The 20,793-nt window shown below is 40.0% G+C and overlaps 1 protein-coding gene across 5 annotated transcripts in view; it reads left to right on the top strand.

The window, feature by feature from the left end:
• Nucleotides 1–5,795, top strand: part of LOC23687805 (spidroin-2) — a 40,744-nt gene extending 34,949 nt beyond the window's left edge. The window contains exons 5-6 of one of the 5 annotated variants that reach the window (XR_002501540.1): nucleotides 2,190–3,475; nucleotides 5,265–5,795. Coding sequence is in view for 1 of the 5 variants with exons in the window: in XM_021851176.1 (XP_021706868.1) it covers nucleotides 2,190–2,218 (29 nt within the window). In the remaining 4 variants the exon portion in view is untranslated. Of the gene's footprint in view, nucleotides 1–489; nucleotides 1,986–2,189 lie in introns of those variants that run through there. The other 4 variants (XR_002501539.1, XR_002501538.1, XR_002501541.1 and 1 more) reach the window with 4 other exon arrangements.
• The last annotated feature ends 14,998 nt before the right edge of the window (nucleotides 5,796–20,793 follow it).

Here is a 20,793-nt window from a genome sequence, read left to right as displayed (position 1 = left end):
TCCCACGAATTACTTTGAAAAATAGACGTTCCAAAGATTCCCACAAAATTTCTTCCATGAAGACCCGCAAAGGCAAATTCATGACTTTTTAATGAAATTCGTTCAGGGATTTTTTTTTCAACAAATTCGACAAGAATTTCTGCGCCATTCCACATTCATTCCGAAGAATTGTTACAAAAATTCCTCCATTTCAAATTCGACCTGTGTTTCGTGATTCAGTTCCTCAAGAATTTTCAAAATTTAATTTGAGGTTCCACACCACAGCTACTTTCCAAGAAATCCTCCTTTCATTCCTACACAATTTCTTAAAGATATCTTGTTTCAAGAAGTTCCTTCATAGAGATTTAAAATTGATTTGTTTTTTTCCTCAATTATCTTAGCAATTAATCATTTACTGGTGGTATTCCCAAAGAAATCTTAGGATCATTCTCTGGAGTAATTCCTGAAGGTATCCATAGAGAAATTCCTTGTCAAAATCTTAAAGAAGTACGATTCTGTAGGAAATCCTGAGAAATACCAGGAGGCATTTTTGGAGAAGTTTCTGGTTGAAAATTCCAACATGTTTAGAACGGAAGCCTTGGAGTATGTTCTAGGAAACCAATGGGAGAATTACAAAAAAAAGCTTGAGGACTAAAGGCTTTCTTAAAAAATATCTGAAATTATATATGAAGTAATTTCTGCTTTAAACTTTGTGGTTATTCTGTTGATATTTTTGAAAATATCTATCCATCTATCTAACATGAAGAAGCTTTCGGAGTTATAACTGAATCTTTGGGCAAATACCCAAGGTAATTTCTGATGAAATTCCTTAAAATCATTGGAAATGCATACAGTAATGCATGTAAAGTAACGAGCAATTAAAAAAATAGAAATATTCTCAGAAAAATGTCAGGTCATATTCCATAAAGAATCAAACTGTTTTCTCCTGATTCCTGTTATGATGACTCTGATATGTCTAAGCATTGTAATAATAAATCTTCGAGCTGTTTAAATCGAAACAACCCAACCAATAGCATAAATTCAGAATCCTAATGAATATAAGTTGAATTGAAATCATAGTAAAAATGTAATAACGAAGTATCAAGATCATACGAATAAAAATACATAAAAAGAAAAAAAAACAAACATAATTTATCAAATAACAAATGTTTATTCGGTTTACCCATAAAAAAATCCATTAGTTGATAGGTAGTAGAACCACTAAATCGCTCAACGGACATCCCTAGGTAAGCCCTCCGTCTGGATTTCATACCCATCCTACTGGATTGTTCTGCAGCTGCGACCACTTCGATCCGGGTAGCAGTTGAACATCTCCGCTGCGCTGCTTGTAGTTGTGATACCCGTGGGTACCGATGTCGGGCGTATTCGTTGCCGCAGTACCGGTTGCTGAATACGAACGAACGTACCGAAAGGCAACGAAATAAATAGCCCGCTCGGGTTCGTATTCAGCATCATTCGGTTTTCGTCAGTGAAGCAAAGCGCACATAGTCGTCGCACTGCAGAACAGTCCAGTAGCAGTAGAGTGAAAATGTAATTCCTTGTCCATCAGAAGTATTCTGATTTGGAGTTTTGGTGTGAACAAACGACAGTGCTTACAAAAACGTGATTATATAAGTCTAAAATTCAAAGCTCTTCAATAGTGCCGCAGAAAAAATCATTCCAATTATGGATGTCAACGTAAAATCAATAATTCAGTGTCGGAAACCGGTTTCAGTATTACGGACAAGTCTCGCTCAGTAAAAGTGTATAAAATGCTTGAAAATTAATCGTGTGATTGTAATATATCATAATCGCAAGCTAAAGCCCAAATATTTCTCGAAGAAAAATATTTGTAACGGTGCTAAAATAGTTCGAGAAGTTTCCTGCCACGCCGGTCGGAAGAAATTTGCAAAGATGGCTGCCGTACGCCTTCGTACCGGATGTTACTAGTGTTCGTGCTGGATGTAAACCGCATTAATCAGCGTAGCGACGCTTTCGAAAAATAGGTAAAATATTCTTAATTACAGATTATGGTGATATCAGTCTTGAACATTATAAATTAGTAGAAATACTGTTAAATTTTGGTAGAAGAATACGCTCAACACATGGGCGATTAGTGTCAGCCATTTTGAAATCACACATCTTTTCATTGAAATTTCAGTATCATTCATACAGTACTAATATTTTCTTCTTTTGATTTCTTCAAATAGATATGAAGCGTTGGAATCCCGTCGGATAGCGGCCAACCGAATTTTCAAGAAAATGCAGCATCGTTGAAACAAATTGAGGATACCACTTTCGCCGGCAACTGACAGTCATCGACATGATGTTTGAAACACACACTTTGCGATTTTACCGGTATGATCGCAGCTGATACGCACACAGCTGGAACGTTTTCGTCGCATCGGACTTTGAGTGTCAAAAATGCATGAGGTAACATGGTCTCTTTCGTGAAAATGTCTTCAACAGAAAGCCAAACCACTTTGATTTCGGATATGTTTTAGAAATTCGTTTTTTACGACCCACTAAAGGGGATTTAAATTTATCTAAGCATACAAAATGATTCTTGTGGATGTCTTCAAAACTAGGTCGTTTTAGAATATTTGCGAATGTAAAACACCAAACCACTTTAATTTCGGATATGTTTTAGAAATTCGTTTTTTGCACCCCTCGAAAGAGGGGATGAGTCTATATTCTATATTATCTTGTAAAATGATTCATGTGGATGTCTTCAAAACTAGGTCGTTTTAGAATATTTGCGAAAACTTAATGCCAAACCACTTTAATTTCGGATATGTTTTAGAAATTCGTTTTTTGCACCCCTCGAAAGAGGGGCTAAGTCTAATCTCTACAAACTTGTAAAATGATTCATGTGGATGTCTTCAAAACTAGGTCGTTTTAGAATATTTGCGAATGTAAAATACCAAACCACTTTGATTTCGGATATGTTTTAGAAATTCGTTTTTTGCACCCCTCGAAAGAGGGGTCATGTCTAATGTCCTGTCTCAACTACAATGATTCAAGCGGATGTCTTCAAAACTAGGTCGTTTTAGAATATTTGCGAAAGCTTAAAACCAAACCACTTTAATTTCGGATATGTTTTAGAAATTCGTTTTTTGCACCCCTCGAAAGAGGGGTCAAGTGTAATGTCTGTCTCAACTAAAATGATTCAAGCGGATGTCTTCAAAACTAGGTCGTTTTAGAATATTTGCGAAAGCTTAATACCAACCCACTATAATTTCGGATATGTTTTAGAAATTCGTTTTTTGCACCCCTCGAAAGAGGGGATAAGTTTAATCTCTATACAAACTTGTAAAATGATTCATGTGGATGTCTTCAAAACTAGGTCGTTTTAGAATATTTGCGAATGTAAAATACCAAACCACTTTGATTTCGGATATGTTTTAGAAATTCGTTTTTTGCACCCCTCGAAAGAGGGGTCAAGTCTAATGTCTGTCTCAACTAAAATGATTCAAGCGGATGTCTTCAAAACTAGGTCGTTTTAGAATATTTGCGAATGTAAAATACCAAACCACTTTAATTTCGGATATGTTTTAGAAATTCGTTTTTTGCACCCCTCGAAAGAGGGGTCAAGTCTAGTTTGTCTCAACTAAAATGATTCATGCGGATGTCTTCAAAATAGGTCGTTTTAGAAAAATTGCATAACCTCAATACCAAACCACTTTAATTTCGGATATGTTTTAGAAATTCGTTTTTTGCACCCCTCGAAAGAGGGGTCAAGTCTAGTTTGTCTCAACTAAAATGATTCATGCGGGTGTCTTCAAAACTAGGTCGTTTTAGAATATTTGCGAAAGCTTAATACCAAACCACTTTAATTTCGGATATGTTTTAGAAATTCGTTTTTTGCACCCCTCGAAAGGGGGGTCAAGTCTAGTTTGTCTCAACTAAAATGATTCAAGCGGGTGTCTTCAAAACTAGGTCGTTTTAGAATATTTGCGAAAGCTTAATACCAAACCACTTTGATTTCGGATATGTTTTAGAAATTCGTTTTTTGCACCCCTCGAAAGAGGGGTCATGTCTAATGTCCTGTCTCAACTACAATGATTCAAGCGGATGTCTTCAAAACTAGGTCGTTTTAGAATATTTGCGAAAGCTTAAAACCAAACCACTTTAATTTCGGATATGTTTTAGAAATTCGTTTTTTGCACCCCTCGAAAGGGGGGTCAAGTCTAGTTTGTCTCAACTAAAATGATTCAAGCGGGTGTCTTCAAAACTAGGTCGTTTTAGAATATTTGCGAAAGCTTAATACCAAACCACTTTGATTTCGGATATGTTTTAGAAATTCGTTTTTTGCACCCCTCGAAAGAGGGGTCATGTCTAATGTCCTGTCTCAACTAAAATGATTCAAGCGGATGTCTTCAAAACTAGGTCGTTTTAGAATATTTGCGAAAGCTTAATACCAAACCACTTTAATTTCGGATATGTTTTAGAAATTCGTTTTTTGCACCCCTCGAAAGAGGGGTCAAGTCTAGTTTGTCTCAACTAAAATGATTCATGCGGGTGTCTTCAAAACTAGGTCGTTTTAGAATATTTGCGAAAGCTTAATACCAAACCGCTTTGATTTCGGATATGTTTTAGAAATTCGTTTTTTGCACCCCTCGAAAGAGGGGTCAAGTCTAATGTCTGTCTCAACTAAAATGATTCAAGCGGATGTCTTCAAAACTAGGTCGTTTTAGAATATTTGCGAAAGCTTAATACCAAACCACTTTAATTTCGGATATGTTTTAGAAATTCGTTTTTTGCACCCCTCGAAAGAGGGGTCAAGTCTAGTTTGTCTCAACTAAAATGATTCATGCGGGTGTCTTCAAAACTAGGTCGTTTTAGAATATTTGCGAAAGCTTAATACCAAACCGCTTTGATTTCGGATATGTTTTAGAAATTCGTTTTTTGCACCCCTCGAAAGAGGGGTCAAGTCTAATGTCTGTCTCAACTAAAATGATTCAAGCGGATGTCTTCAAAACTAGGTCGTTTTAGAATATTTGCGAAAGCTTAATACCAAACCACTTTAATTTCGGATATGTTTTAGAAATTCGTTTTTTGCACCCCTCGAAAGAGGGGTCAAGTCTTATGTCTGTCTCATCTAGAATGATTCATGCGGATGTCTTCAAAACTAGGTCGTTTTAGAATATTTGCGAATGTAAAATACCAAACCACTTTAATTTCGGATATGTTTTAGAAATTCGTTTTTTGCACCCCTCGAAAGAGGGGTCAAGTCTAATGTCTGTCTCAACTAAAATGATTCAAGCGGATGTCTTCAAAACTAGGTCGTTTTAGAATATTTGCAAAACCTTAATACCAAGCCACTTTAATTTCGGATATGTTTTAGAAATTCGTTTTTTGCACCCCTCGAAAGAGGGGTCAAGTCTTATGTCTGTCTCATCTAGAATGATTCATGCGGATGTCTTCAAAACTAGGTCGTTTTAGAATATTTGCGAAAGCTTAATACCAAACCACTCTAATTTCGGATATGTTTTAGAAATTCGTTTTTTGCACCCCTCGAAAGAGGGGCGTCCGTGTTGAAAATACACATACCACTGTAGTTTCAATAATTTCAATAACTTCTACATCTGCGACCGACCTTTCAAGGGTCGGTATCAAACAGACGAAAATCTACAGTACACAACCACTGGAATTTCGAAGAAATTCTATAGTTTATCCTAGTTTGCGTAAAATAAAAGGTCTAACCACTGGAATTTCGAAGAAATTCTATAGTTTATCCTAGTTTGCGTCTAAACCAAGTTCTTACCACTGAAATTTCGAAGAAATTCTATAGTTTATCCTAGTTTGCGTCTAAACCAAGTTCTTACCACTGAAATTTCGAAGAAATTCTATAGTTTATCCTAGTTTGCGTCTTAAAAAAATATCTAACCACTGAAATTTCGAAGAAATTCTATAGTTTATCCTAGTTTGCGTCTAAACAAAGTTCTAACCACTGAAATTTCGAAGAAATTCTATAGTTTATCCTAGTTTACGCCGTTTACCAAGAAAAATAAAACTGTCTACTAATTAGTTTTAAGTATTGATTGAAAATAAATGATTAAACAAATTAAAAAAAAAACTTCTGGTTTTTATATTGATGACAGCATACTGTGGGGTTTTTTGGGTTACGACTAGCGTTGGGTAAAATTGTCTATAACATCGATGTTACTGAATCGATTCACATTTGAACTGCTGAATCGATTCACCGATTTTATCGAATCTCTTGAATCGATGTTTTTGAATCGATTCGAATCGAATTCAAATTTAAAATATAGTTTGAAATGAGACCAAATGCAATTACATTCAATTTTAATACACCTCAATTACATCAGTTCTGAAACTCAATAGAACAGATTTACTATTGCAAAAGGCTTAAAAATTTGATTTATTTTTCATCATGCCATTGAGAAATATTCATAATTTTCAACAAAATGAATCGAATCAAAAAATCGAATAAAGAGAATCGATTCACTCGATTTCAGATGCCCCAAACATCGATTCAAAAAATCGATTAATCGGAATGAAAACATCGATTTTCGGAACATCGATTCAAAATCGCCCATCGCTAGTTACGACTGCTAAGGTCTTACTAAACAGCAGTCAACTCTCCTTATCTATATATTGATGGGACAAGAAAAAAAGTTTATTGATCACTCGTTTGCATATTTTTAATCATTTATAATATCAACATTAGGATATTGAAGTGCAAAAAATCATGTAACAATCATAGAAATGTGCTTTTTCGACCAAGGTACAACAAACGGTGAAATTCTTTACTAAACCCAATTAAAAAGTGTTTAACCAACTCGTTGACCAAATAGCCCTCCCCTGATTCATAACAACAAAATAGTCGTGTAAATCAAATTCTGCCAGAAAGAATGCCGCGCTGAAGTGACGTGCAAATCAGAAACCTACAGATGTACATTTTTCGTATCTTTGTAAAACATCTGATAAAACGCCCTGATATATAAAACGTTCGGTAATAGTCGGTCATAAACAGTTATAAATCAACCAAGGGTCACTATTAAGAAGAAAATATGATCAAGCATTCCGATTTACCTCCCCAACACTGAAGAATTCATTTTTTTCATGAATATAGTTCTATTTTGAAGATCGTTTACCAAAAAGTGTCAATTCCGATTGAAATTCAAAAACTCAAGCTGAAATGTGCAGAGATAAGGATGGGAGCATCTTGACGGACGGATGCGAGGTAATCGTAAGGTGAAAGTAGCACTACGGTGAACACCTGAATAGCGCAGATGACACAGGCATAGAAGGTTAGAACAGCTAAGGTGATGGAAATGTCAGCACAGCGGACAGCGGAAACCAACCAGCTCCCGAAACCCGTAACGCGGGTAGATCACCTTTTCGTGGTGCGTTACGGGGTAAGTCTACAAATTTGAACCCTAGTCTCATCTTGTATATCGGGCTAGGGTAAAATGTTCTGTTAATTCAAGGATTCGCGGTGCAAAGTCCTTGCTACCCGACCAACCAGTCTTCATAATTCTTTATAGATCTTTGACCAACGATGGCGATCGCTAACGGTTCAAAACGAATCTATATCGATCGCTATCGAAAATCACTGACTGGTTGACCGGGTACTGGCTACAGTTTCTGAAATTCAATATATTTTACCTAGCAGATAGTTAAAGGCTCAGAGCTTGTGAGTCTCGAGACTACATTTGAAGCCAGGATAACAATCATGAGTATTCACTCTACAAGGGCCAGGCTAGACAATCGTCACCGTCAAATGGAAAAAATCGGCGACGAAACTAAAAGAAGCATCGTCATCGTCACTCAACCAGCGGCAGATGACGATTTGCCGCAGAGATCCGGAGCAGAGGCTCGGCGTCATGACGAGCAAATACGATTCCTTCGTTACGGGCGAATCTTCATTCGGGAGCACTGAGCCGACTAAAAATATGAATCATGTCTTCGACAGATTGCGAGCATTTTTTTGAAAAAAAAAAAAAAATAAAACACGACTGGAATCGAACAAACCATCTCTGAATCGTCAATACCACGCACTTACCAACAGAGCTATTTTAGAATTGCTTTCGAAAGTATCACATTCAAAGGGTGCACGACGTTAGGCATAAACACATAAGGACGTTAGGAATAAAAACGATGGGCATAATGGACGTTTGGCATAATGGACGTTAGGTATAATGGACGATAGGCATAATTTCCAAAATGAAAATTGAAATTGTTTGTGTCAAAAGTGAGCTGACTTTTTTTTGGCAATTTTGGAGGGCTTCAAAGATCAAAAGCGTGTCCGTTGAAATGCGATTGCCTTGCAGTCGTTCCATAGTTGTGAATCCTTTGAGGTCAATTTCTAGCACAAAACTTGATTAAAAGATTAGCATTAAAATGCTGTAAATTGCCTTTATTAGCTTTGTGGTAACTTCTGTGACCTGAAGGTATTTTAGTTCGATTCCAAGTTGATCCAGGATCCTTGGCCATGAAGTATAATCGTGCTCATATATCGCGCACAAGTAAGAATGCAAAATGACCACTTTGGCGAAGCTAACTTTTATTAATAATTGTGGAAGTGTTTCGAGAACACTAAGCTAAGAATTTGATTTGGGGCGTAATGCCAAGAATGAAAACGACGCTGTAACTGCTGTTCATCTTTTGAGTTTGTGTGTACACATATTATTAGTAAATTTTTCATCAGAGATTAAATTGAAATCCTTAAGGTGATTATAAAATGAAGCCAAACTTCGAATTTTAAAGTTCACAAGACTGGAGAATCTGACAACAGTTCGCTTAGAAAATCAATCAAATTACTTGCTTGCTAGTGGTGACCAATGGGATAAATTTTCAACGCGGAGCGCCTTTTGGTTCTCAAGTCTTGTGCTCTTGAAAATTTGAGGTGTGGATTCGTTCTATAATCACCTTAAATTGAAGGCTGTTTTCATAGTTATACTGACGACAACATTATTGGAGCTTGTGCTGCTAATGTTTTAATCAGCACATTTTTCTTATTTTACAATGGACCATTAAAATAACCAAAACGGCCGCTATGGAAAGCATAGATAGCGCCACCGTAGCCTTGTGTGTTTGACAGTACAGCAATGCTTTCACAATGTTAAATCCCATATACCGTGGCGCCTTTGTTTTGATGCGGTGAGCACTGACTAAAACTACCTTCAATGATCCATTAAACTGTTCCATCATACATTTTCCTTTCTTCGAATAATAGACTATTCTTTATACGGTCGATTCAATGACTGGAAGAAAGGGACCTTCTTCCAGTAATATGCTGTTTTGTGGATTGTTGCTGTTAGTTATCGGAATTGTAGATGTAAATATCGGAATTGTAGATGTAAATATTTCCATCAAAAAATGCACGCCATGCTATATGCTGAATACTGTGCTATGTTTAATTTGAGCTTGACTGTAAAAATGACTTTAAAATCTAATTTTACTTTTCAAACTCGACGAATTTCAAATATTTTTAAGGTGCTTTCGGCAATGCTTACATATGTGGCTGATCAAAATTGTTTAAAAATCATCGAAAACTGTTGGCAGAAGAGGCAAAGGAACTGTTTTCACTACATTAAATTGATGAGCAGACTCGGAGTGGGAATGTAACGCTTTTCTTGGCGTCACTACCAGAATATTATTGTTGAAGATAGTGCCACCTATCATAACATGAATTTTTGACCTGACTCACGATTGTTGTCTTCAAGTAAATCATTTGCATTATAAGTAGTATTAATTATATGGAAGATTTCCCTTCTTTTAAATTAACGTAATTATGTAAGAGATATACAACAAAAAATGCCATATACTTACCAAACTTAACATCTCTAGAAATAAATCACATTTTTTTAAAGTTTTGCACATCGCAAATAATACTTACAATAATGGATTGAGCTGGACTTTAGAATGATAACAATGACCATGAATCTTCTTCCATATCTTGTGATAATGGATTCATTGTCAAATTTTATAACACCGGGAATAGTAATATATAACCAAACAATTTACTCACCCCTCGTAACGCTTCTTATATGATTTTTTCACTATTTTATATGAGCTGTTACATGTTAAGGACACTTATTCACCCCCATCAATGTAATGGGATTTGTAAATTGACCCGAATAATTTTCAAAATGCGAAGAGTTTTGAATGGCACACACGCAAGTTATTTTATGCTAAACGTCCATTATGCCTAACGTCTTTATGCCTAATGGGGTATACTCACCTTCAAAAATATTGAAATTTGATACCCATACTGATATGGTACTGCACATGTTCCTAATTGGCCACTTCCCCAGGGCACCTAGAACCTACTAAAGATTGGTCAGAGCATCTAATGGTTCTAAATATTTCACCCGAAGTATCATCTTGAAGTTTAATATCCACTTGGATATAGTTCCGGTTGATATATACATGATTGCCCGGATAAAAAATACAATACAAAAACAATATAACGTATTATAACAGTACTATTCAATATATTGGAAATACAATACAGTATATTGTAAAATGACAATACAATTACAGTACAATATATTGTTTTGAACAGTTCACTGTATGGTATATGAAATTTTTGCAATATAATGTATGGGTGGTTAAGTATCGTAACAATACAAATATAGATATTTTCTCATACATACATTTTGAAAATACAATACGATATATTGTTCATGTATTGTCATGATTAGCAATTCGTGTACTGTTGTACAATACAAAAACAATTCAACGAACTGTATTTCAATTAGTGATGAAAAGTATAGAATTTGTATTTTGTATGGATTGTCCCCCAACTTACCGGATATTCGTGCCAACAGTAGCAAAATAATTTTAACTCCTATAGAAGTAAAGATATTTACCATTAATGCAACAATGGTCGTTACAGCTAATGTCAAGTAACTTCTACAAAACTACTTATTTTTACTTTTTGAATATTTTTCACCAACATTTCTTGCTCTCTGAACTTGCTTTGTTTACTTCTTTTAGCCAAGCTACACAGAAAAAAGCAACAGTTATTTTACGCGAAAATAGGAATTTGACCAAAATTGTAAGGTATAAAACCAATAAAAAACAATATAGTGTTCTGTTACAATACATTATATTGTTTTTAAATTGTATATTCAAACAAGAATGATATTGCTTCGACATTCAATTACAATACGCTGTATTGTATCCAATACGTTATATTGTACATTAATGGTTTATTCCACTCACTGAATGAAACGTTTTTATCCGGGTGGAAATACATATGTGACTGATCATATTTCCGAAACAAGTTTTACGGAAATGAAGATTTCCAACGAATCTTGATGCTTCCACCGGCATTCAATCTTCAATTAGTTCTAGTTTGTTGGAAAATTGTTAACATCTATAGAACTCCACACCGCACTAAATTACAAACGACAGAAAAAAAAAAGATGTATGCTGAACGACGCTCAACTACCAAAGAAGTTTTGGGCAGAAGCCATTTCCACAGCGGAGTATCTTGTGATCACTTGACATGGCTACACCGGAGGAAGCATGGTCGAATCTACAGCACTTGAAGATATTTGGAATGCGTGCGATGTACCATGTCCCAAATCAGAAAAGGAGGAAATTCGATGTGAAGTCCATCGTTTCGTTGGGTACGCAAATAACTCGAAAGGATTTCGTATTTTCAACCCGGACTCTGGCGACGTGATCATCACTAGAGATGTTGTCATTGTGGATGAAGGATGACCTGCGAAATTCCTGAGGAAGCGAGTTCCATACAAGGAGGCTGTGGGATGTCTTATGTACCTAGTGTAGTTTACACGTCCCGACATCTGCCATGCCGTAAATGTTTTGTGCCGATTCAATAAGAATCTCGGCGAAAAGCACTACTCCGATACTGATTGGACTACGTGCAGTGAGGATTTGAAATATATTACTGGATTCATTTTTATTGAATATCGTAGTAACCCATGAACTGATTCTGTTCTATCACAAGCTACAAACCAGACGTATATTTCATTAGGTTATGGGCCTATGTCAAGCTTTATAGCCACTGATTCAACAAGTGAAAATTTTTCCAAAAGAAGATGTTGCGATCGTAGTAGCACAGTAATACGCGTAGCTATGTGTTTGTTATTTGTTGCTTAGGTAGAATAAAATTTTCATTCCACTGCTAGTAATCAGTCAAGCTAGACGTTTTATTTGATTGCTCTGCAATAGGTTATCGGCCCAGCAAGAGGACCATAACCGGAAGAAGTCTGGAAGATAGTTTAATTTGGATTCAAAATGTCGCTGAATCACCTCAATAACGGAAGAGGAGAAAACGGAAGGACCGCAGCCGAAGCAAGAAGCGTTCGAGTTGGTGGAGGTTCCGTGGCGTTACCGGCCATCGAGAGGGTGCGCGGTAGGGAGAACTACACGACGTGGGCGTTTGCGATGCGGATGATTCTCATCCGAGAAGGATGCTGGGAAGCCGTGAGTGCCGAAACGGCCGAAGCTCAAGCGTTAGTGCCGGAGGATCAGAAGCAGAGGGCGTTGGCAACCATCTGTTTGAGCCTGGAGAACTATAATTACAGTTTGGTTCTGGATGCGACCGATGCGCGAGCGGCCTGGAGGAAGCTCGAATCTGCGTTTCAAGACAGCGGCCTGAATCGAAAAATTGGGTTGCTAAGGAAGTTTACTTCGATACGTCCCGTCAACAGTCCAAGTGTCGAAGCCTACGTGGATGAGCTGATGAGTACCTGTCACAAGTTGGCCTCGGTAGGTTTCAAAGTGGACGATTCCTGGTTGGCTGCCATGTTGCTAATGGGATTACCGGAGCATTACGAGCCTATGATAATGGGCCTCGAGGCGTCTGGTATCGCGCTGACGGTGGATGCAGTCAAGTCGAAGGTTTTGCAAGATGTCAAGATCGAGCGAGGGCCGACCAGCTGCAGCAGTGAAGGAGCTCTATATAGCAAGCAGGGTTCCAGAAGAGGCAAGGCCACGCCGGCAAAATCGAAGAGCGACGAGAAAACCTGTTTCAACTGTAGCCTGGTCATTTTGCTGCCAAGTGCCCGGAGAAGCAACAGCAGTCTCAGTTCCACACGGGTTCCTATCAGGGGACTCAGGAGCAAAAAGGGACGCAATAAAGGTTGCCAAAGAAGCTTTTACTCGCGATAGGGTTGTTAGGGCAGTGAGATCTTTCGAGCCATTCAAATCTGCTGGCATGGATGGAATCTTCCCAGCGCTTATCCAAAAAGAGGAAGAGACACTGATTCCACACATGGTAGAGATTTTTAAGGCAAGTTTAGTTCTGGGACACATTCCAAATGATTGGCGTCAAGTTCGAGTTGTCTTTATTCCAAAAGCAGGAAAAAAGGACAAAACCAACCCTAAAGCATTCCGACCGATAAGCCTATCCTCGGTAATGCTTAAAATCATGGAGAAGGTATTATGCGAGTATATAGATTCTAAATTTATGAAAACTATGCCTCTTTCTAAATCCCAATTTGCTTATCAAAGCGGAAAATCAACGGTCTCAGCACTGCACACGTTAGTGAACAAGATCGAGAGAACCTTTGATGCAAAAGAAATCGCTCTTATAGCATTTCTTGATATTGAGGGCGCGTTCGATAACGCTTCTTATTCGTCTATAGGTTCGGCAATGTTGAGGAGAAACTTCGACCCATGCATTGCAACCTGGGTACATGCTATGCTAGCAAATCGACAGATCTCATCTGAGCTGAGTGATTCGCGCATTACTGTAATGGCTACAAGGGGATGCCCTCAAGGGGGAGTACTATCTCCCTTATTGTGGTCATTAGTGGTGGACGAACTGCTAGATAGCTTAGAAAGAAGGGGTTTTGAAGTTGTTGGATACGCAGATGACGTAGTCATTATTGTACGAGGCAAATTTGACAGCGTTATTTCATCAAGGATGCAAATTGCTCTCAATCACACACTCTCCTGGTGTGAAAAAGAGAAACTAGGAATAAACCCTTCAAAAACAACAATTGTACCGTTCACAAAAAGACGAAAGGTACAACTCCACCCTCTTTTCTTGAACCAAATACAATTAGTTTACTCAAATGAGGTCAAGTATCTTGGCATCACACTTGACGCAAAACTAAATTGGAACACCCATCTTCAAACAATCATAAATAAAGGTCTCAATTCACTCTGGGTTTGCTCAAAGACCTGTGGTAAAACATGGGGTCTAAAACCCAGTATGATCATGTGGATCTATAAAACAATCGTTCGGCCTAGAATAACCTATGCGTCCCTTGTTTGGTGGCCTAAGACAAAGGAAGCTACGGCTAGAGCTAAGCTGAACAAAATTCAACGTACTGCCTGTATTGCCATAACCGGTGCAGTTCGTAGTACCCCCTCGTTTGCCCTAGATGCTATACTCAATCTGCCCCGGCTGGATCAATTCATAAAGCTGGATGCTGAGAAAAGTGCTCTTCGGCTAAAACGATCAACAGTCCTACTGTCAGGGGACTTAACAGGTCACCTCAGTATATTAAACGAATTTTCGATAAATCCTATTGTTGAAAAATGTAGTGACTGGATGGAAAAAGTGGTAAACTATGACTCGCCATTCACGGTGGTCTTTCCTTCTCGTGAGGAATGGGAAGGAGGTGGACCCACCATTTCACCGGGATCTATTAAATTCTACACAGATGGTTCAAAAATGAATAATTTGACAGGGTCTGGAGTATACGGACCGAAAACCAAAATCTCTGTCTCTCTTGGACAGTGGCCTACAGTATTTCAAGCAGAAGTCTATGCAATCAAGGAATGTGCGCAGCTGTGTCTGAAAAGAAATTACAGACATGCCACCATATGTATTTTCTCTGATAGTCAAGCAGCGCTTCAATCTTTGAAGGCTTTCACTTGCAACTCAAAACTTGTGTGGGAATGCATTCTTGCACTGAAATCCCTAGCTGAACGCAATCGAGTTAAACTATATTGGATCCCAGGACATACGGGTCTAGAGGGTAACGAAATTGCCGATCAGCTAGCAAGGAATGGATCAACCAATATGTTCATTGGTCCAGAGCCATTCCTTGGCATTTCAAACTCTGCACTAAACACGGAATTGAACAACTGGTTGTTCGGTCAAATTCAATCAAATTGGAATACAGTTTCCAATGCGAATCAGTCCAAAAGGTTCGTAACAATAAACACGACACAAACACAAAAACTTATAGGTCTCAACAAAAGGGATCTCAGAACATACATCGGTCTAATAACTGGTCACTGCCCAAGCAGATACCACTTATACAAGATCGGTGTCGTCCAAAACACAAATTGCCGTTTCTGTGACGAGACGGACGAAACCTCACAACACCTTCTCTGCTCTTGCAGTGCACACATCCATCGTAGGTTCAAAATATTTGGCAAGCACTACTTACAGCCAGCTGATATTTGGAACGCATCCCCCAGGGAGGTGGTTAGCTTTATTAGGCTGATCACGCCAGATTGGGGGAACTACAACACTGCAACCTAGGACTTCTGCCCATCAATGGCAGATGGTTCAAAGTTCAGTCAAATGCGCAAAGTATTCCGGAGGCACATTTGCTACTGGAAAACATTGTGTACATAGAGTAATAGGGTATATCACAATAGTCCTAAAAAATGGACGCAGTGATCCCACACCCGACAGAAGAAGAAAGAAGAACAGCAGTCGAAAATGAGCAAGCATAACGGTCTTTGTTCCATTTTTGCCATGGGAGACGTGAACGCTGGTGAATGGTATTTCGATTCGGGTGCCACTTGTCACATGGCACGGTCGGATCAAGAATTCACCAATGAAGCGAAGGTGTGTCACAACGTTGGGACGGCGAACAATACCAGCATGCAAGCCGTTGCCAAGGGTTCCGTCGCAATGGATAGCAGCAATGGTCGAATCGATGTCAGCGGAGTTCTGAAGATCCCGGATCTCGCCACAAATTTGCTGTCGGTGAGTGCTATCTGTAAGAAAAGGAAAACCGTTCTTTTCACCAAAGATAAATGTGAGGTTCTGGACCATAATGGTGATCTGGTCGTCAGCGGAGTAGAGGAAGGAGGTTTGTACAGAGTCAACCGTCCGGAGAAATCGTTCTTGGCGGGCGGAATTGAGCTCTGGCATCGACGTCTTGGTCATCTACACGAAGGTGGTCTGAAGAAGCTGAAGCGGATCGCAAACGGAGTCGATTTTCAAGATGGATCGTTGGCTGGTTGTGTTGCCTGTCTCGAAGGCAAACAAGCAAGGCGTCCGTTCACAAGTAGTGCGTCCAGATCAGAAGAACTGTTGGAATTGGTACATTCCGACCTCTGCGGACCAGTGGAGGTTTCGTCGCTAGGTGGAAGTCGCTATTTTATTACGTTTTTGGACGATGCGAGCAAGCGTGTAACGGTGTATTTCTTGAAGAACAAGAGTCAAGCCCTTGAAGCGTTCAAGTCGTTCAAGGCAAAAGCGGAGAGGCAAACGAGTAAGAAGCTGAAAATCCTGCGTACAGACAATGGAAAAGAGTACGTGAATGCAGATTTCCGAAAGGTGTTGGAGCAAGACGGTATAAAGCATCAAACAACGTGTCCTTATACGCCTGAGCAGAACGGGGCAGCAGAGCGAATGAACCGCACGCTGGTTGAAAAAGCGCGGTGCATGCTCAACGATGCAAAACTAGGTAAGGAGTTTTGGGCAGAGGCTATTTCGACCGCAGCGCATGTGGTGAACCGATGTCCTACACGAACACTGGAAGACAAAACGCCGGAAGAAGCATGGACCGGCAAGAAGCCGAATCTGGGGCATCTCAAGATTTTTGGTTCAAGCGTGATGACGCTAGTACCAAAGGCGAAAAGGAAGAAGTTTGACCCCAAATCCGAAAAAGGTATTTTTGTCGGCTACTGTGAAGATACGAAGGGTTATCGAGTGTATGATCCGGTGAATGACCGTTTCAACGTCAGCCGAGATGTCGTGGTACTGCAAGAAGGTGGAGCCCTCCATGTACCAGAAAAACGAACGGAAAAGGTTGAGTTCATGGAGCTTTGGAACGAGTATATCTAACATCCCGGTGCTGCAGCACTTCCTGAAATCGATCGACCGACCGTTGTGTCGGAGGCAGCCCAGCCTGCCGGTGTTATCGATCAACCGATTGATAATCCTGGCCATAGCGGAACACTGGGAGAAGCTATCGCAGACGACAGTGATAAAGAAGAGTTCGAGGATGCCTGTGCCGACATTGCGCTCCCACCGCAACTAATAAGACCAGCTGATGAGCAAGGGTTTAGGCGCAGCGGTCGGGAGCGCCGCTACCCAGGCAAGTACGATGATTTTATAAGTTATAGTTCATTTTCTGGCGATGTCCATTCCTCTCAGTTATCAAGCAATTCGATGCGCGATGATGATCCGACGAGTTACGACGAAGTTTTGCGGCGACCCGATCGAGAACTTTGGATGACGGCGATGCAAGAGGAAATCGCCTCCCTCGCCGAGAACAGCACATGGGTGCTAGCGGATTTGCCAGAAGGAAGAAAAGCGATTCGGAACAAATGGGTATTCAGAATGAAGAGAGGTCCAGACGGAAGTATCCAGAGGTACAAGGCCCGCCTCGTGGTGAAGGGCTGTTCTCAACGACCCGGTCTGGATTACAACGAAGTGTACTCACCGGTCGTGCGGTACGCGACCGTCCGATATTTGATGGCTCTGGCGGTGCGTTACAATTTGGATATCGATCAAATGGACGCTGTAACAGCGTTTTTGCAAGGCGAGCTGAAAGATGAAGACATCTACATGCTGCAGCCGGAAGGGTTCGTTGCGTCGAACGGAAAAGTCTGCAAATTGAAGAAGGCCCTCTACGGCCTTAAGCAGTCCAGTCGCGTGTGGAACGCGCAGTTGGATGCGGTGTTGCAGGAATTTGGATTGAAGCGATCGAGCGTAGATCCTTGTCTATACTGGTCGATGCGTGGGAACAAAATGATGTTTGTGACCATCTACGTCGACGATCTCCTAATATTCACAAACGACCGGATTCTGAAGAAGAAGTTGAAGGCTCATCTGCAGAAACGGTTCCAAATGAAGGACCTAGGAGAAGCACAGCATTGTCTCGGCATCCGGATCACTAGGAAGCGTGAAGATGGGAAGCTATGGTTGGACCAGCAAGCCTACATCGAAGACATCATCGATCGTTTTGGTGTGGCTGAAGCCCACCCGGTTGCAACACCGGCGGATCCGAGCGTCAAGTTAGATAAATCGATGGCGCCGAAGACGAAATCTGAAATTGAAGAAATGAAGTTAGTTCCGTTTAAGGAAGCGGTAGGGTGCTTGTCTTTTGCAGCTCAAGTTACTCGGCCGGATATCGCTTTTGCCGTCAACGTTGTGAGCCAGTACAGTGCCAACCCTGGCCGTCCTCACTGGGAAGCGGTGAAGAGGATAATCCGGTACCTGAAAGGTACTACCACGAAGAAACTAGAGTATTCGGCAAGCGCTCCAGCGGAAATTGTTGGATACAGCGATGCCAATTGGGGAGGAGATGTGGATGATCGGAAATCCATGACCGGCTACGTGTTCCTGATGCAAGGCGGTGCTATCTCGTGGAACGTCAAGAAGCAACCCACCGTTGCTCTCTCATCGTGTGAAGCGGAGTATATGGCCATGTCGCGCACTATTCAGGAAGCTATGTGGTGGAGAAATCTTCAGTCGCAGTTTTTCGAAGCAAGACCGATTTCTGTGCGATGCGACAATCAATCGGCGATCAGCATTGCCAACAATGGAGCGTACAACCCAAGGACAAAGCACGTCAGCATACGGTATCACTTCGTTCATGACAGTCTACATCAAGGCATCGTGAAGCTCAATTACATTTCTACAACGGAACAGCCAGCTGACGGATTCACCAAACCGATGACCGTACAGAAGCAGCAGAAGTTCCGGAAGTTAACAGGCGTCGCGGATTAGGGAGGAGTGTTGCGATCGTAGTAGCACAGTAATACGCGTCGCTATGTGTTTGTTATTAGTTGCTAAGGTAGAATAAAATTTTCATTCCACTGCTAGTAATCAGTCAAGCTAGACGTTTTATTTGATTGCTCTGCAATAGAAGAATTCAGGTGGAAGCGGTTCAAGAGGCCTGGGCAGAGCTGCCAGATGATTTGATAGTAAATCTGTATCCACCAGGTTAGGAAATCTGTGCTCCATACAGAAATATCTGTGTCCGTACAAAAATTGTTGAAAGAAAATCTGTGTTCCATACAAATTGAATCTGTGTCAGAATAAGAAAATCTGTGTCAGAATAAGAAAATCTGTGTCAGAATAAGAAAATCTGTGTAATACAGATAAATCTGTATATGTGGCAGCCCTGGGCCTGGGCACGAGTGGAACCATTTCCTTACCGATGGTGGAACATCTCAAGTGTCGAGAAAACTATTCGTCTAGGTACCTGGGACACCGTGGAATGAGGTGATTAATATCCGGCTGATGTGTCTTCCCTTAGGGCGTTGGCCATTTGCCTGAGTATCGAACCCGTGGATTACAGTTTGGTGCAGGCAGCGAAAACGGCAAAAGAACAACCTGACGACTGATGGTATAACGCGAAGAATTGGACTGCTGTGGAAGCTCATCTGTGGAGCAATACGTAAACGAGCTGATGTCAACTAGTCATAAATTCTCGGAGGTCGGCTTCAAAGTTGACGATACTTGGCTGGCTAGTCTCCTGCTGATGTGGCTCCCGGAAACGTAGGAGCATATGATTATGGGTTTTTAGGCGTCAGGCGCTCGGATGCGATAAAGGCTAAAATTCTTCAGGACGTCAAGGTGGCCAGTACTCCGAGAGCAACGTAAGAAGCAGACAGAAAAGTCAAACGTGAAGTGTTGCAAGTGTCAGCGAATGGGCCACTATGTAGCTGAGTGTCTTAAGGTGAAGCGGCGTGTAACTCAAAGAATCATTAGAATCATCATTGATGTAATAGTAGTAGTGTCGCCTTTCCATGTATATTTTCAAAACAAACAAACAAAAAATATAACATTTGTGTTAAGCATATTTTTAAGCAAACACATGGGAAATTTAGTAGATTGACGAGTATTGGAAATCAAAATCAACTGTTCAATCGTACATATCAAAAGAAAACATTACAATTTAATGAAGGGCAACGGAATTTCTCTGTTTTTATTGGATTTATCGCATATTTTTGTTATGCATCGGTACGGTTTATGATTGCAAGGGATGACGGTGTTGCGAGGTGATTGGTGACAGATTTTTCTAGCAATTGTTATGTGCTTGTTTTCGGAACATCTGCTGCATATTATAAAAACATATCATTTTGCAAATAGTTTTCCATCGCAAGATCACCGATTTAATAAAATTTTAATGATTTTTGTGATCAATCTACATTACATGCTATGATTTAACAGATAGCAACTCTGACATCACTGCGCTCAACGATCGCGATGATTGTGCACACACGATAGACGCGTCCCGACGCATTCCGACGCATTGCACTGTGGAGCTTTTCAATTATTTTGGGTGGTCCAAATTGATAAACACTTGGTATGATTTTATGCTTCGTAGAGATGTTTTTTGCAATATTAGAGAATCGAAAAACAAACAACGTATGAGTTTCAAGTTTCTATGCTTTGCCCAACCTTTCCGCACTGAAAATTAATACAACAGAAAAAAGTTGGATATTTTAAACTATAAACACAGGCATGTCTCAGTGTGCGGTGGCGGCGTCGATTCGCAGCAAGTGAAAACCATCGCCATAATAGTTTTGATTGATGCGGTTGATAAAACTTTATAAATATTTGATTCCCGTTTGAAATGTGTTCCTTTAAGGAAAGTAAATGAAAGATTTGTTTAGTGGAAGTGTAGTGAACGCAATATGAAATCCAAAACACAA

Source organism: Aedes aegypti, chromosome 3 (genome assembly GCF_002204515.2).
Source record: "Aedes aegypti strain LVP_AGWG chromosome 3, AaegL5.0 Primary Assembly, whole genome shotgun sequence".
Classification (NCBI taxonomy): domain Eukaryota; kingdom Metazoa; phylum Arthropoda; class Insecta; order Diptera; family Culicidae; genus Aedes; species Aedes aegypti.
This window is presented reverse-complemented; position numbering and strand designations above follow the sequence as displayed.